General features: G+C 39.8%; 2 protein-coding genes across 2 annotated transcripts; one reads left to right on the forward strand and one right to left on the reverse strand.

The window, feature by feature from the left end:
- The first annotated feature begins 232 nt into the window (after positions 1 to 232).
- On the forward strand, positions 233 to 9,864 carry znf644a (zinc finger protein 644a). Its single transcript, XM_068571565.1, has 6 exons — positions 233 to 354; positions 2,974 to 5,479; positions 5,776 to 6,369; positions 7,094 to 7,219; positions 8,147 to 8,249; positions 8,948 to 9,864. The coding sequence occupies exons 2-6, from the start codon at positions 2,977 to 2,979 to the stop codon at positions 9,129 to 9,131; spliced, it is 3,510 nt and encodes a 1,169-aa protein (XP_068427666.1). The 5' UTR covers positions 233 to 354; positions 2,974 to 2,976; the 3' UTR covers positions 9,132 to 9,864.
- Positions 9,865 to 9,915: 51 nt separating this feature from the next.
- LOC137782187 (DBIRD complex subunit ZNF326-like) lies at positions 9,916 to 15,401 on the reverse strand. The gene is made up of 11 exons (XM_068571358.1): positions 15,209 to 15,401; positions 14,716 to 14,831; positions 14,282 to 14,369; positions 12,806 to 13,223; positions 12,553 to 12,625; positions 12,270 to 12,336; positions 11,439 to 11,586; positions 11,272 to 11,332; positions 11,037 to 11,167; positions 10,791 to 10,880; positions 9,916 to 10,272 (listed from the first exon to the last, which is right to left on the reverse strand). The coding sequence occupies exons 1-11, from the start codon at positions 15,283 to 15,285 to the stop codon at positions 10,252 to 10,254; spliced, it is 1,290 nt and encodes a 429-aa protein (XP_068427459.1). The 5' UTR covers positions 15,286 to 15,401; the 3' UTR covers positions 9,916 to 10,251.
- Between the last annotated feature and the right edge of the window lie 824 nt (positions 15,402 to 16,225).

Genomic DNA, 16,225 nt, shown 5'->3' on the forward strand with positions numbered 1-16,225 from the left:
ATGGTCATTAACTCAGTTTTTTTATGCCTCCTATCTGGAATGAACCATTTCGAATCTTTCGGGGGGACATGGCGCCGACTCGTAACATTACGTGACGATATTATACTTGCGTAACCTTTTAACTAAATCTGTTTGCGACGAAGGTTTCAAAATCGAATGCATTCATTTGGGGATGTCTTTGTTTTGTTACAGTAGAGCCAGTTGTGTGTACGGTTACCCTTACAAAAAAAATGATCTCTCCCACACCAGACCACCACGGAAAATGGCGACTGTGAAATAGATGGAAGACGAAAGTAAGAAATTATTCAATGCAGCGTTTAAATTGTGCCCTGTCTCCATCCGCACCGCTTGGAGGTAACGTTTGTTTGTTTTTCATCATTTTATAGATGTCTGTTTCGTGAGTAGCAAGGGACGATTGTCATTAGCTGTAGTTTAGCCTCAGGAATAGGTTTTGCTATGGAACAGTCTTATGGAATGGTCTGCAGCTCCAGCAAGCAGCATCCAACAACACAGCGTGACATAAACGCCGAAGATATGCAATGTTAGCCTTACGAGACGTAGTATCAAGGATCGAATATGCTCTGTATGTAGGCACGTTTTGAAACACAGCCCAACAACTGTGGGTTGGTATAACTGAACTACTGAGTTGAAAGTTTTAACTCTGTACAAAATCCACAACCGCTCATCAAAAGCCATTGACGAGGTCCATTTCTTTGCAGTTTTGGTGCTGCTGTGTAAACCTTAGAAACACCACTTTCTCTTTCTCTCTGTCTCTCTGCCTCAGGAGCATTCACTTGGTATGACACTTTTATTGCCCTTCAAATCCAAGACCTCTCACATTTGCGACCTTGCAGCGTTGTAAATGGCCACAATTAATAATCTGAACAAAGTGTCAAGTGTATATTGTATTTAGCCATATTTATTTTGTATTCAATTAATGCTGATTAAGTCTAAAAGATAACTCTGGTCACATTGAGAGTAACTCGACAATTTAGTTTTACATTTATAAAAAAACACATTCTATTATTAAGTAATAACTACCTATTGGGAACTGTAGCTTGTAGTAACATTCAATATGGTTTATAAAAGCTGTGACATATGCTAAGCATGCTAAAAGTTGTAATTATAATCATAATCAGATGGTTAAAGCATCTCAACCATTACTGATTGACATTTTCATTTAGGGCTTGAACTAATCGTCACTTTCTTTATTGATTAATCCGCCAATTGTTAGCTTTATCGTTAGATGATTAAAATGTCAGAAAACAGTGAAAAATACCATTTTGTAATTTCCTTAAATGTGCTAAATTCCAAATTAAGATAAAATGTATGAGCCAGTCTTGCGCCAAATCGCCGCACAATGCATTAGATTTGTGTCTGCGTGGCCCAGTGCATGATGGGAAGCCAAATCAGAGAGCTGATTGGCTCTTAGTTCTGACAGCAAACACTGCTTGTTGTAGAAAATCTTTATTTTATGTGTAGTTGTAATACATAACGCTTGATGGTTGACTATTAGACTTAGGTTTAATCTACCGGTAAAGACGTATATTGTGTGATTGATAATAATAAAGCTTATTTATATAACACATATCAAAACAAGCCGCAAAGTGTTTCACAGGCAGACATACAAAGAACAAAGGATGCAGCTAAACACACATTTATACACAAATATATATGTATAAAGACATGAATAAATCCGAATGTGGGTTGTAAACTACAAATAGCCTACATATCGTAAGTAACAGGAAGTCATTCTTTTCTGTGACTTCCTGTCTATTCTTTAAAGGTAGCTGAAAACTGTCCAACTTGACCTCAGTTTTTTTATCAACGCCCCCTGCTGTTGCCGTCTGCTCTTGTCTGCATTCCGGACGAGGCGCAGTTCATCTCAAACGAGCCTTATGCTTCATACCTTTTCATACAAAACAGCAAAGTGGTATAATGGCGCAACCATCCCTCCTTGTACAGGGTGCATGAAAGGAGCTGGGGTGTAACCATAGGCTGGGCGTTACGGTCCTGTGACGCTGCCGTAGGTCAGGACTGCATTGTCGGAGGTTGCCGCTCTATGTGAGCAGTGTGTTCAGTAGCAGTCGGTTTTAGCTATCCAGTGGGGCACACACACTGGGAACTGCATACACGCACACGGCCAGACCAAGCCCCAGGAAGAGCGCCAGGCTTTGAAGCTGATTTATTTTACATTGTGGACAAACATTAACATTACACTTTTCAGGTCTTCGACGTGATGCCATTGAGCCCAAAATGACTTTACCCATAGACTTACATGAAAAGATACGTATGTAACTCTCTTCTGCAAATATATATATTTTTTTAGATAAATCATCTTCCTAGATCAAACACTGTCATTACTCCACTCTATCTTAAAAATAGCACCTAAAACAAAGGTTTCAAGGACATCAATTTACTTGTTTAGTGCGACCAACAATCCAAACCCAAGTGTATCTTGTTTACTGTCACATATATTAAAAGAAAGCATCATATCCTCAAAATTTAGAAGCTGAAAGTATAAAATGTTTGAACAAGAAACAATTATCAAAATGATTGCAGATTAATTTTTATACTAATTGTTTTAACTCTACTGTAAAATTTGAAATACAAAGTGCACCTCTTTATAAGCCATACACTAAATTTAACAAAAAAGTTGCATTTAATCATAGACAAAGAAGCAGCAGTTTATAAGGCGCTGTTGAGATTAGCGGAATCTTAACAAACTCTTGAAATGACCCCTCTAAATGAACGAAACAAGGCGGGAGGGCGTGACTTAAGACCGAAATGAGTGACAGTCACACTCAATGCACACTCAGAATTAATTAATATTTTGGATAGTGATATTGGGTCAAAGATTTTGAGAATTTCTTAAAGGCCCGGTTGAGATCGACTTGAGCGCAAACTCATTTATTTGACTAAAGCCACTTTTGGTTGAGGGTTATCTAAGAAAGATTTACTTTTCTTTTTCAGGTCATGGCAGCTGAAATGTCATGTCTGACAGGTGTTGATGAAGACGACAAAGATGCAGATCGTGAGATCAATGCCCTCACACTCCTGCAAGAGCCAGTGAGAATGGCACAAGATTCAGCCTGTTTTACCGATTCTTTCGGCAAACCTTCTCTGAAACAAAGCAGTGTTCTAGATGTTCTGTCAAACACAGATATTTTGTCTCCAGTTGGCCTGGGAAATGGACCTTCATCGCATCAGGCTACACAAGCCCATGAACTCAACATGTCCACAGAGAAAGAAGAGGCAAAGAGCATCACCCCACTAAAAACAGTGCAGCAAATTGATACTGCAGCAATTTGGGGTTTTGATGTGGACTCACCTGAGAACTCATTAGATAATTTTAGTAGCACCAGTGACCTTCATTGGGACCCTCACAAAGAGTTTATGCAGTTTCTGTGGGAGAACCATGGTGATTCACCTGGTGAGGAGCCTAAAGATGAACTCCCTTCTGCTAACAGCCAAAGGAGAAGGAAACGGAAAATGGACATGGTTGTCATGGTGGATCCCTCAGAAGACCTTTATCCTGATCTGAGCCACAAGTCATCTGAGGAATTGTCTGATGCTGAAGACCAAGAAGACTCCATTCCTGTCAGGCAAGTCAGAAAGTCAAGAAAGTTCTCCCAGTCACAGTCATCACCAACAGGGAAAGTGTCCACGTACCCTAATGGAACTGTAAAGGCCATCAAGGAAATTCTTTACAATGCACCTGCAAGAAATTCACATGAGAACAGTATAGGTCATGGGCTTTCACCATTGAAGGGGAGCCTCACCATGAATTCTCATTCAGAGGAGAAGCCATCATGTTATCCTTGCTCAAAATGTAAGCTCATTTTCAAGAAAGAGCATCATCTACATCGTCATATGAAGTCTCACGTTGACTCTCCAAATATCTCGCCAAAGCCTTTTATATGCCGAGAATGTGGGCAGTCTTTCAGACTAAGTGTTTCGCTTATTGAGCACATGTCCATCCACAAAGAAAAAACAGCAAGACTTACTGAGGAGATCAAAGGTGCGAATGATAAGAAGAAAGAGGACAAAAAGAAGCTATTCTGCCCTCAGTGTGCATTTGTTACAAACTGCCCCAACACATTTGTTCAACATGCCAAAACACACGAAAAGGACAAGAGAAAGTTTAGATGCGACAAATGTAGCTTCAGGACACTGAGTGAGACGGATCTTAGGAGACATAACATTATGCAGCATACTGTTATTACTGTTAGAAAGCAAATCCAGAATGATGATGACTCTGAAATCTTTTCCTGTAACATTTGTTCTTATAGAGCTTTTAACAAAAGTATTTTTAAGAATCACCTCCTGCGCCGCCATCAACAAACTTTAGAGGAAAACGAAGTTGACCAGCTCATTGATAAAATTGAACAACCATCAAAGGAGCAGCATGTGCCTACTACTCACACTTCTGTAGAAGATGCAGAGATTACTTCTAAAATCTCAATAAAAAATCAGATCCCCTCCAAAAGAGCTTGTTCACCTTCCGACACCAATGACATTTCTGACTTATTCAAAAATAGCAAGATTAAGAGAAGTTTCAAGTCTCAACTAACAGAGTCAAAGCTGGACAAATCCATAAATGTTCTCCTGTCCCGACAAAAACATGGAAAGAAAACTCCAGAACAGAGGAAGGAAAGCAATCATCTCAGATCATCTGTTCAGGATTCCAAAGTTGACAGTGATGGCTCTGATCAGTTGCCAAGAACAGTGACTATCAAGGTAGAAGATTCAGCTTCATCCCCAAATGGCCATATGATGATGACATCCAATGCCGCCCAAATAGATCAGTCACCAGTGAGAAAGTCGCCATCTAAAAGGAAGATGTCCACCCCATATCGCAACACCTCTGAACAAGACTCATGCTTCATCTTACCAAAACCTCTGCCAAGTCCCAAGAAAATGAACCAAGAAGATGAAGAAGGAGAAGAAGAAGGAGGAGGAGAAGAAGAAGTGTCAGACTACAAAGAAAAAGACATTTTCCAGTTTTCCGATACAGATGCGGACACTGACATTTTTGACAATGGTATCAAGAAAGAAAAACAAAACATAATTTATACCTATAGCAGAAGAATGTCCATGAGGGGTGCTCTGCAAGCGTCTAAAAGGCTATTCGAGAAAATAAAGACTGAAGAGCAAGATCAAACCATCCCTGAAATCAAAGAAGAATGCATAGAAACAGAAGTCTTCCAAGAAACAAATGACCTCCACCAAATACCACTGAGTGACGACTTCGCAGAGGATTTTGATTTGGAGTTGGAATCGGACCGCAAAAACTGTCCTTACTGTCCTGCAGTCTTTGAATCCGGTGTTGGATTGTCCAATCATGTCCGAGGGCATCTCCATCGGGTCGGACTGAGCTACAATGCACGCCATGTAGTGTCTCCTGAGCAGGTGGCATCTCAAGACAGTAGACCACGAATTCGGCGAAAGATTTCAGCATTCCGGAGATTGAAAAAAGGTAATTACGTACTTATTGCATGTTCTTCTATGAAAGAGAATGTGTGCTTCATTACAATGTTGCTTGTATTTGTGTGTCTCTCGCAATATGTTATTATTGAACATGAACAACCTAGACGATTGTATGCTGCCCCATTATACATCTTTTTAGCTATCCATGCACCAATTTTTGGTGAGTTTTATGTTCTCACTACGACTTAAACCAATGGACAGGGCATTGAGAATGAAACCCAAGCTTTAAACTGTAGTTTTCTGTTAAGTAAGTTTTCTGGGTTTCTTTTTCTTCTGTTTTTTCAGCGTTACAGGTGGAGTCAGAATCTGAAACTTTAAAGAGCATTCACTCCTGTCCGTTATGTGGGGACTCATTTGATAATAGGACTGGACAGTCCAACCACATTCGAGGCCATCTCAAAAAGCTTGGTAAAAGTTTTGCAACAAAAAATAAATCCCCATTATTTTTACTCCGGGAGTTGATGCGCGACAAGAAAGAGTTCCAGCGGGCAATTCAAATGCTGGGAAAGAGACGGAACCATTTCCAATATGGTGCTTCACCAAAGGTGTCCAATGATGATAGTTTCACGTCACCACCCATTGGATTTCCAAAAAGTAATTATTTTCCAAACTCCTGCGCTGATGCCGGACCACTGACGCCCACGTTTTCTTTCATGGAAATGGAGTCTGAAAAAAAGCAACCAGAGACTAAGTTGGATGTTAAAAATTCACTCTCGGGGACGACGGCCTTGATAGGAATTCTGAAGAAGAGGAAGTGTCAGGAAGACGGCAGAATCAAGGGGTCTGCTCACATGTCCAGAAACGTGTTTGCAGTTTCTTCTAACTGTGAGCACAGTTCAGGATCAAGAGTCGCATCTTCACTGCCAAAGTCGGTATGCGGTAAGTAGCTTCCTCAGTTTTAACCAGAAGTTAAGACGAGAAGTGGAACTCCCCACTTTGAAGTGTTTTGATTAATTTAGTACAGTTTATGGGACTCCTGTAATCTTCTTGATGTTATGTATTGTCAGAAAGCTGTGTTACTCCACACAATATTACCTAACTTGAAATAAGAAAACTTACACTATGCATAAAAAAATGCAGTTAACAAATTTCCTTTTTTTTTTGAATGTCAACATAGTATAAGCTGATTTAATTGTATCTCTCCCAAGCTAATATTGGCTATCAGTCTGGTTCTGTTTTCATGTTTGTAGATAAAGTAGGTTATAAAAAGTAAACAATACAGATAAGACAAGTGTATTACCTCACCGGTACATTAAAAAAAGCCAACCACATCTACAGCAGCTGTTTTTTGTTTAAATATCTGAGAACTGATTATTTTATGAGTTGGTAAAGTAAGGTGTCATCAGCATAAAGGCATATAATGACATTGTCAAAATACCTTCTGATTGTGTGGCCTAACTGATAAACATGTTACACGGCTAACCTTAATAGCAGAAATGATACATCCATAGTTTGTTTTATGGAACATTTTTTATATTTTGTAATCTTACAATGTTGGACTTTTAGAAATTGTAAACTTGCAAAACAAAGGGCAACAAATAAGCATGATCATATCTATGATTTCACTTATTTGTTTTTCTTTGTATTTTGTGTATTTTTACAGAGAAAGGTGAATTCAACAGGAAGATGTGCCTCCACTGCAATGCAACTTTCCACAGTGGAGTTAGCTTGTCCAATCATCTCCGGGCTTATACAAAAAGAAAAAGGAATGCCTTACTTGAGGGAAACAGTAAGTGTCATCAGCAGCAGTTTGAAGACAATGGAAAACATTCACTCTGAGAGCAACGTAGCAATCAGTGGTATGATTATCCACAAGCAATGTTTTGGGTAATGAATTGATTGTAGTGCGTTAAATCACATTTATTTCTAAAACGGTATTTGCCAGCGTTGTTGTGTTGCCATTGCTCAGCAAAGCAAAACTTTAGTAGAAGTAAAATTTTCATAAATCCTCGTTTGAAACACATGTAATTTATATGTCCTGCTGTTATTTATGGGAAAATGTAAACAGCTGTGTCTCTACAGCAATAATGAGAAGTTACACAAAGTTAACTTTTCAGCCATTACTTCCTTTGCTCGATCTTGTAGGTACCTTGTCGGTATATTTCACATCTCAGACTGATACCTCAAAAAAGCTATAGCCAAAGCGGTCTGTGGGGCCGGAGACCACGAGAGATTGTGATGTCGAAATTATAGTTATAATTAGTGTACTAGTAGTTATTTGTGTCCTCCCCACGGTAAGGATCCAGAAGGCCAACAGCAAGTAAGATATTGCAAAGATTTAAATTGTGGAGCTTGGAGGATGCATCTGTGGGAGGAGCAACCTCTTCATGGCAGAAAGCTTTCAGGGCCTACTTTTCCTTGGGTCACAGATCATCACACGTATAGCTTGGGCCTTCTGTCGCAGCTACACTGGATTGGTCTTATAGAGAAGAGACACCGAGCCAGACCTTCACCTCACTGTCACAAGACGGAAACATGAGGCTGAATAAAGCTCCAGACATCCAAAGTGACAGAAAATGGACAATTTTAGGAACATCACTGAACATGCTAACCTCTTAGTGGTTATCATATACATTGTGTCCATTTCAAGAGTGTAAAATTAGCTGGGCTGTTTTGTGATCTTCAAGATAAGTAATGAAGTTATTCTGTCTTTCAGCATTCGACTGTAAAGCAAGGAGGCAGCGCTCGAGGCCTGGCTCAAAGAAGAAGACACTGCCCTTACCACAATCTCCAGAAGAAATGTACAGGCTCACCTGCAGGTAATGCTTGTATTTTGTGTATAATATACTCATAGTCTTTTTAAATGGTGCATCTGTTGTCTATTTGCTTTTTTTGCCAGTCACTTTATTTATAAAACAAAAACTGCCTCATCTATTGACATGGGTGTACCGTAAAAATGGAGACGCCGAGAGAGGGAAATTTTGCACCCCAAACAATTGTTGTGATGATGTTGTATTATAAAATAACAGCTGAGCTGATACTGGTACAATTAAATCCAAACAAAGGAAAGAAATGACAAAGGCCCGGTGGTTGCACACACTTGTATCGTAAATTGACGATAAACACCAAACTTAGCAAAATGAACACTGCACATAACAGTTGTAGTAGTAATACGAGTATAATTTGTTGTATAGTTTGTCTAAAAATCTAAAACTAAGTAATGTATTTAGTGAAATCTTTGATTTGGTTGGCCTTTTTATTTGTTTAACTCCTGTTTGTGTGCACCAAAGGAAGCATTGGGATCATTACAATAATATGTGACTAAGTTTTGCAGGTATTTGATAATAAACCAAATTATTATTATTATTATTAAAATGACATGTTGGCACTAGATGAAGCATTAAGGGATCGTCGAAGTAATTGCAACAAATCCTACGGGGGGCATGACCAGTACTCGTATCCTAACACGACTGCGTGTTCGGCTATTATTTTCAATTTCATCTTCTTCTCTTTCCAGGTTCTGTGACCTCGTCTTCCAGGGTCCCTTGTCAGTCCAGGAGGACTGGATTAAACATTTACAGAGACACATTATGAACACTAGTGTCCCTCACACTGGGCTGAGCATGGTCGAGGTCCCCTCGCTGCCCCTCAAGACCGACCAAGACAGCTCTCCGACAGTCGTCACACACGCTACTTCATGAAGCCAATGGGGACCTTTTTAGAGTTCACTGACCTGTATGTGTATGTACATTGGATGTTCTTTCACTCTTTTTCAATGATACTGGCCAAATGTACAATATTGCTCAATGATGGAGATATTGTGCATGTTTGGACAGATTCATTTTGGATATTATAAATTTCTTCTGTTTTTACATGGTCCATTTTTTGGGGAAATACAATTCCAAATAGTCGGACTGTTTTGTTTTATGCAGTAATGTAGTGTGGAATCCATTTCTTATGAAGACAACTTTTACCTCAGATTTCTCATGGTTTGAGTCCGTTTTTGTCAACATTTGGTAGCACCTCTCTCGTGTATCAATAGTCACATTTAAAAGATACATTTGAGTCATGTTTCTTTTGTATTGCAACATGTTTAAATCCAAGCCCACAGCCTCTGTTTTCAGGCCACAGAGTTGGTGAGATAAATTCGACTGAAAATGGCGGCACCTGAAAGCTCACAGTTACTGGAATCAAGAGTGGAAAAGAGAGCTACTGTTCAAGAACAAATGAAAAATGTCTGCAAACATATTATGCATAGAAAGTGTGTTTTAGTATTTCAATAACTGAATTGTTTCTAATACAAAATTAAAACTGATGGTGGTTAAGAACAATACACTCAGCACAGCCAGTGCTGACAAAGCCCTTCATACAGGTCATCTATATTTAATGTTTAAATATACTGTTTTTAAATAATTTTATTTCAAATGTACTATATCACAGATACAATGCTTAAAACATGTGTTGTTCTAAATAAAATAAAAGAAACAAGTTGACTTTCTTCAATTTTTTTTTCACACACTGTCAATTTAGAAAATGACACACTGACAAAATATTACTGAGCTCAGCATACTGTAGCTAACATTAATAAGAACAATATGTAAATTGATGGACTCTGCACAATGAATGATACAAGAAAATCCACATTGTATGAACAATCGACATGACTGCGTTCTATTTGAACAGATCCTGAAGGACACAATCAACACACTTTCATAGCAATATATTGTACATTAATGGCGTCGCATCACTTGTGTGGCTGTGGTTGACGTTTAAAATCAGCCTCTCAGTGTAGCATTATTTTGGAGTCTTCAAAGATTTCCTTCAGTCAAATGGGCTGCCACCCTGAAAGAAAAGAGCATCTGGTGTTCACACACAGCCACGCATCTGCTGAAGGGAAACAAACAAAGTGGCTTGGACGACACTATTCCAGCCAATAAGACAGAGTCCTGCATGCTCGTGCACAGGACGACAGACAGGACATACATAGATGTAAATATATGATGGGCTGTATAAAGAGAACAGCTGTGGGAGTGAGAGGGTCGTCTCATTTTATTATTTTTAGTCGATTTGGAAAATCAGTTTATCCTAACCACATCATTAGGGGAGAAAATACATATATATATACACAAATTGGATGAAAGTAACAATACTTGTATTGACTTCAGGAAATTAGTCAAGTAATACATTAAATATTAAGAAAAAGAATGATCTACTGAATTAAATAAGTATACTGCATGTAAAAAATCTTAAATGAAGGAAATATATAAAGTTCTTCCATGTTTTTCTCGGCTCAGTTCTCTCTGTTCATTTTTCCGTGATGTCATTAATGTGTTTGAAATGTTCACAGTCTTGCAAAATACCTTCAGAAAGTGTTCAAATTGAGGTTTCAGCTCCTTCATCATGGTTTCTGCTTTGTCAAGGCAAGACCGTCTCTGCTGCGCTTGAAACTCCTTCAGGAAATAAATCAGCATCATAATCAATCAGCAGCATAATCATCACCACTCATCCCTTCTAGGGCCAATGTTGGAAAAAAAAAAAAAAAATGACGAAAGGCAAAAAAAACTAAACAATGAATAATGTGTTCTGCCATTTCACATCAGTGTTACCTTTATGTTGGTGAGGTGTTCCTGAGAAGTAATGTGAATGTGCACCGAGGATGCAGATGTAGATACGAAGACACTGCAAGCTGCGCAGCGGAACATTTCAATCTTGGTCATGTGGTCATTTTCCTGCAGAGCTAACAAAATAAAGTTCAAGCTGTATTTAGGCGTTTGCTTGTCTCGAATAGAAAATACTGTAACAAGACAGTGTGTATCTTTCCAAGTTTTAAAAGATATTTACCTTGAAGTGCACCATCGTTTATGGCTCGGCTGCACTGCTGGCTTTTATACAGCATGACTTCCTGTAGACATCAATAAAGACTAAACCATTTGTCATCAGAATTGAGATTCAACCCAGGAATCGTCACCAGAATGTACTGTGTTTAACCATACTAGGTATTATCTTACCTGTAGGAAGGCTATAGCCAGATCGTCATAATTATTCTGCTGCTGGATGTGCTCCAGGGTGTCCCAGTGACTCTTGCTCTCCAAGTGATCCTCCAGCTCCTGACTGTTGGCCAACTCAACATCACAAAGGTCACAAGTGATGGGGTTCCTTAAAGAAAAACATGAAGTGTTGCAAAACATTAAAAAGGTCCCATATGGTCTTCTTGCCATATAAAACACTGTGGATGTGTCAAAATGCTCAATCCACAGATAAATGCACGCAGTCCGTACTCAGTACCGTCAAACAAGCTGTCAGGACTTCCATGAGGTTGTGAAGTTTATACGATACAGTCACCTGTAGAAGTGCCGCTAATCTCTAATGTAGTCAACTCAATCCTGAGTAGCAGCAGCAGCATTATACATGTGGAGTTTATTCAATCTGGGCAATACGATTACCCTTTTAGCTGATGACAGCTAATAACTAGCCCGGCATAGCAACACGGTCGTGTGGATTCATTCCTCTCGACAACATACGAGTGATAAATCCTGATAATCTCAGGACTGCAACCACAGCGACAGCTGATGCTGCACACCAAGCTACTGGGACTGACGTCGGCTTCTGTGCAAACCAGCAGGGAAGTGTGTCATCCACCTATATTGGTTGAGGCTCTACATTTGTGCCACAAGTTAGTCCTGCACGATTTTAGCCCAACTGTATAAGAGGACAATATGAAACTTGACGAAAATGTGAGCATTGGTTACCCTTGTTGTTGCTGTGGCCACCGAGTGTGATGTGAACACCCCACATGTACCATCTTTAAACAATCACGCTTCAGTAGCTTTGGTTCTTACTTGTCCATTATTATGTTTATGCTCCTGTTTCGTGACTTCTTGGTGGAAGGTGGGACTCGGTCCCATTCTGCAGAACAACAGTATGCACAGAGTGATTATTAGGCTCACAGAGGAAATACACATGACAAAAATGAAGTACATTCATTAAAAAAAAAAAATCTTGGGTTTCCAAAAATGTCTCAAGAAAGAAAATGATCCATGTAATGTTTCTTCAATATTTATATTAACTTCTACTGTATTTAATTTTTTTTTTTTTAAATGGTGAGACATAACACCAATTTACCTGTGTCCAAGTAATTCAACTGTTGATAGTCCTGCTGTGACCTGGTTGGGGACGATCTCACAGCAGTGTTCATCTACAAAGGAGAGAATAAGTACCAGTGTTATCCCAGTCAATGAATAACAGTACAACAAACAGACCCATAATCCTTTATTAATCTCCAGCTAAACATTGAGTATGACCACAGAAAGCAAACTGATAAATATTGTAATTAAAAACAAACATGACAACCTGATATTTTATTTATTGGTGATACCTCTCTTTTGTATTCTGAAACTAATATCCTCTCCTCCTCCCCGTCGGTCCTCTGTCCTCTAAAAGATGCAGGAAACTGTTTGGCAGAGGCAGCGTGGATAAGGCCGTCGGGGCTGCGGACCCTGTGGTCCGGAGGTCTGCTGATGGAGTCATAACCCGGTCGTGAACCCGGACTGAGACCGCTACTCTGGGCGGGTCTGGTTTCAGGGCTAAAGTCTTGTACGTCGAGGGGCACGTTTACTGACTCAGAGTAGCATGACGCCCAGCGGCGTTTTTTACGGTAGCCTCTGCTCGGAGACGAACCCTCGTGTTCCAGATTGTAATCCTGATCGGGCGAAGAGTTGTTGTGGTTTTTGCCGTGTAGCATCTCGTGCTCAGAGTCTGAAGAGGCAGGGTCGTATGGATCATACATTTCAACCCTGAGGGAAAGAGATGAGGGATTAGTATGAGAGTGTGTGTTATGCAATTTTCTTTTACATAGATAAAGGGCATAATACCAGCTAACACTTACACACACTAACCATGTCCTGACAAACTATTTGAAATGTTGTGCAAAGGGAAAAAAAACTTGCCTTATTAAGATGAAACTAATAAGAGGCTGTGCACATTTAGTGAATTGTGTCTATCTTTTTAAGGCACTGCATCTTTCCTGACTCTTGCACTTTTACCTCAAGGTACCGCCTGGAATAACACATAACGAGGTCACCTTCAGACAGCCCATATTTCAGACAAAGTTAAAGGCTCAAATGTGGGAAGCCCCGCGTTGTGCAGACAGGAGACGCCGATCTGATACTTTAGGCCCTTGTCATTTCCCAGTTTGTACATCCTTGATTCCTTTCCTTGCCTCCTGCCTGCCATCTTAATACTTCCCATGGGAGATACGAGGCAACAAGCATTTAAAAAAATGAGACATCCTTGACTGTGACTCTCACAGCTGCTCTTTGTTTGTGTTATACCGCTGTATCCTATGGTCTGCACAGATTACCATAACAGTGTTCATGACAACTTTTACATTCACTATTTATTCAATTAAAAATGTTACATGATGTGACAATGTATGCTTGACACAACAGACACACAAATGTTTGAATGGAAAGTAATGTAGGAATTAAGAGCGACATATGACTGTGTGGTGTACATTAAACACACAAACACAGTCCTGTCTCTCTATATGACATTATGAAATAGAGCAAATTAGTGCTGAATGCAAGAAAATGTTGTTATTGATACAATAATTTGACTCTTTCATTCGTCGCGAGTGACGGAAAAACGTCTGCCAAAGATACAAAGGTGTTTCCTCGCTTGTGCCTCCTCGCTCCTCAAGATGTATTTTTGGAATTGGGACATCCTTCAAGATGTAGCACTGAGACCGACTGCAAGGTCACAAGCCGAAAGGATTGAGGAACGAGGCAGCACAAAATCAAGAAATGAGAAAGGCCCCATGTCAGTAAACTGTAGACATCACTGACTGACTTACCTTTGTGAACTGTCGGTGCTTTGGTCCAGAGAGTCATCTTCTCCTACTGGTTTGAATGACGACTTCCATTGAACAGCAGAACCTTTCACTGTTTAATTTAAAACGGTAAATATTGAAGGAGACAGACTGGTCAACTCTTACAGCTAAAAAATTACAGTTAGCTATACATACAACTAACTAACAATAAAAGCAAGCGGTGTTTGGTTCATTTTCAGTCAGACTTTCATTAGTTACCGGGACAAGTAACTCTCTAATAAAAAGGCTCAAATTGCCCCAAAATATGTAGAAAAAGAAATTAATTGTGATGAATTACTGTCTATGAAATAACTGTCATATCATACAGAAATTAATCACAATCATGTGATAACAGTAGACGCTCCAGCAGCATGATTGGTTGGATGTTTGAGGTCCTGAGTCCCTCGCTGTGAAGTTACCTGCACGTTTCCTGTCTGGTTGTGTTTTAGCAGCCCGGTCCGATGCGCTGCTGTCTGCGTGACGTGCTAGCTTCACTGGTATGTGGAGCGTTGCTTCTCTGAAGTCCTGTGGGATCCTGTTCATCGCAGAAAAACAGATGAAGTCATTGAACTGAGCACGAATGCGAACAATAACAACAACAACAACAACAACAACAACAACAACAACAACCACCACCGCTCAGTCCAGGAGCTCGTTTAGCAGCGCGTGCTGTTAGCTTGAGCTACACGCAGAAAAGTTAACTGCACATTATGTTTAAAAGCAACGAGTTAGTCTCGCGATGAACAAAAACACACGTTTATTAACCCCAACAACAACAACAACAACAACAACAACAACAACAACAACAACAACACGTGCGCTTTGCTCTGCGTTTTTTTTTAAATGTGAAACTTTCACAAATAAATGAGCGTCGCACGGACGCACGAGCTAGCTTGAGTGGGTCGACGTTACCTCACGGACGGCTGGACGTACACCGGGGCTCCTCCTGCCGGTACCGCGTTTAACGGGACTTTGTTCGGACGGTTCATCGTGTGACGGCTTTTATAGGAGCAGATGTAGCGAAAGAGACGTGAAGCTCGTTCAGCTGCAGACTGCTGGTGAACCAACAAAAGGCTTCTTCCGACAGATGGCAGCACACAGTCACACATGACGGACCTGCCGCTACTTTTTCAAGCGATTAGGACTCAAACACCTGGATGTCGGATTATTGAGCAGCTGCATTGGCTACAGGGCCCCTATTAAACCAGATTTAAATGAGTCTTTCTGCATTATATACAGTTTATATACACAATATACGCACACAAACATACACACACACACAACAGTTGACAAGTTAGAGGCCTTCCGAAACAGGTTCCTCCAAAGGCTTTAGATTATATGTGTGAATGTTGTCTAAATGTGTAAATATGTACCTATTCTATCAGATGAAATGCTCGCAGTCATAACTTGGTCCTGCATTCGTATGTTTTGTCTACCTGTGTTGAACATTTGCACCCTGTGTGTATATCCCTAAATATATTTGTGGTTAACTCAATTACCCTAAATAAGGGGTCATTAGTGTCTCATTTCCGAACCCTCAGTGGAAAAATCTAGTAATGGATAATATAAAAGTTACGCTTTTTCCTGACACACTTTTAGAAGCCATTGCAAATTATGTTAGTATCATCCATGCTCAGTTATACTATATAGTATTTATAGTGACTTCACAATGGAGAAGATTTCGTGGAAATCTGTGACAAACTTCTCAAGGTATATGTTAATACAGAGCATGATCGGCAGAGGAAAGCAGCATTTGCTCAAATGTTATTTATTCTCAACATAGTGAATGAGCGAGCAGTGTGAGCCAACGCCTTTAAAGCCTGGGTAGGATATCTCAAGGACAGTTACATCATGATTTAAATTACAGACAAGTTCCCTTACTCTCAGTCACTGCAAAGCCATTAATTAGTCTGCTGAACAGAAGACTAC

Source organism: Clinocottus analis, unplaced genomic scaffold (assembly GCF_023055335.1).
Source record: "Clinocottus analis isolate CAN_PGR_092001 unplaced genomic scaffold, fCliAna1.0.p SCAF_11, whole genome shotgun sequence".
NCBI classification, from domain to species: domain Eukaryota; kingdom Metazoa; phylum Chordata; class Actinopteri; order Perciformes; family Cottidae; genus Clinocottus; species Clinocottus analis.

Bases quoted from the DNA above. Each gene is read 5' to 3' on its own strand.
- znf644a (XM_068571565.1), top strand. From the start codon at position 2,977: ATGGCAGCTGAAATGTCATGTCTGACAGGTGTTGATGAAGACGACAAA. The intron at 5,480-5,775 runs GTAATTACGTAC...CTGTTTTTTCAG, and splicing joins ATTCCGGAGATTGAAAAAAG to CGTTACAGGTGGAGTCAGAA. The intron at 6,370-7,093 runs GTAAGTAGCTTC...GTATTTTTACAG, and splicing joins ACTGCCAAAGTCGGTATGCG to AGAAAGGTGAATTCAACAGG.
- LOC137782187 (XM_068571358.1), bottom strand. From the start codon at position 15,285: ATGAACCGTCCGAACAAAGTCCCGTTAAACGCGGTACCGGCAGGAGGA. The intron at 12,626-12,805 runs GTATCACCAATA...TCTCCTTTGTAG, and splicing joins TTTCAGAATACAAAAGAGAG to ATGAACACTGCTGTGAGATC. The intron at 11,333-11,438 runs GTAAGATAATAC...TGATGTCTACAG, and splicing joins TGGCTATAGCCTTCCTACAG to GAAGTCATGCTGTATAAAAG.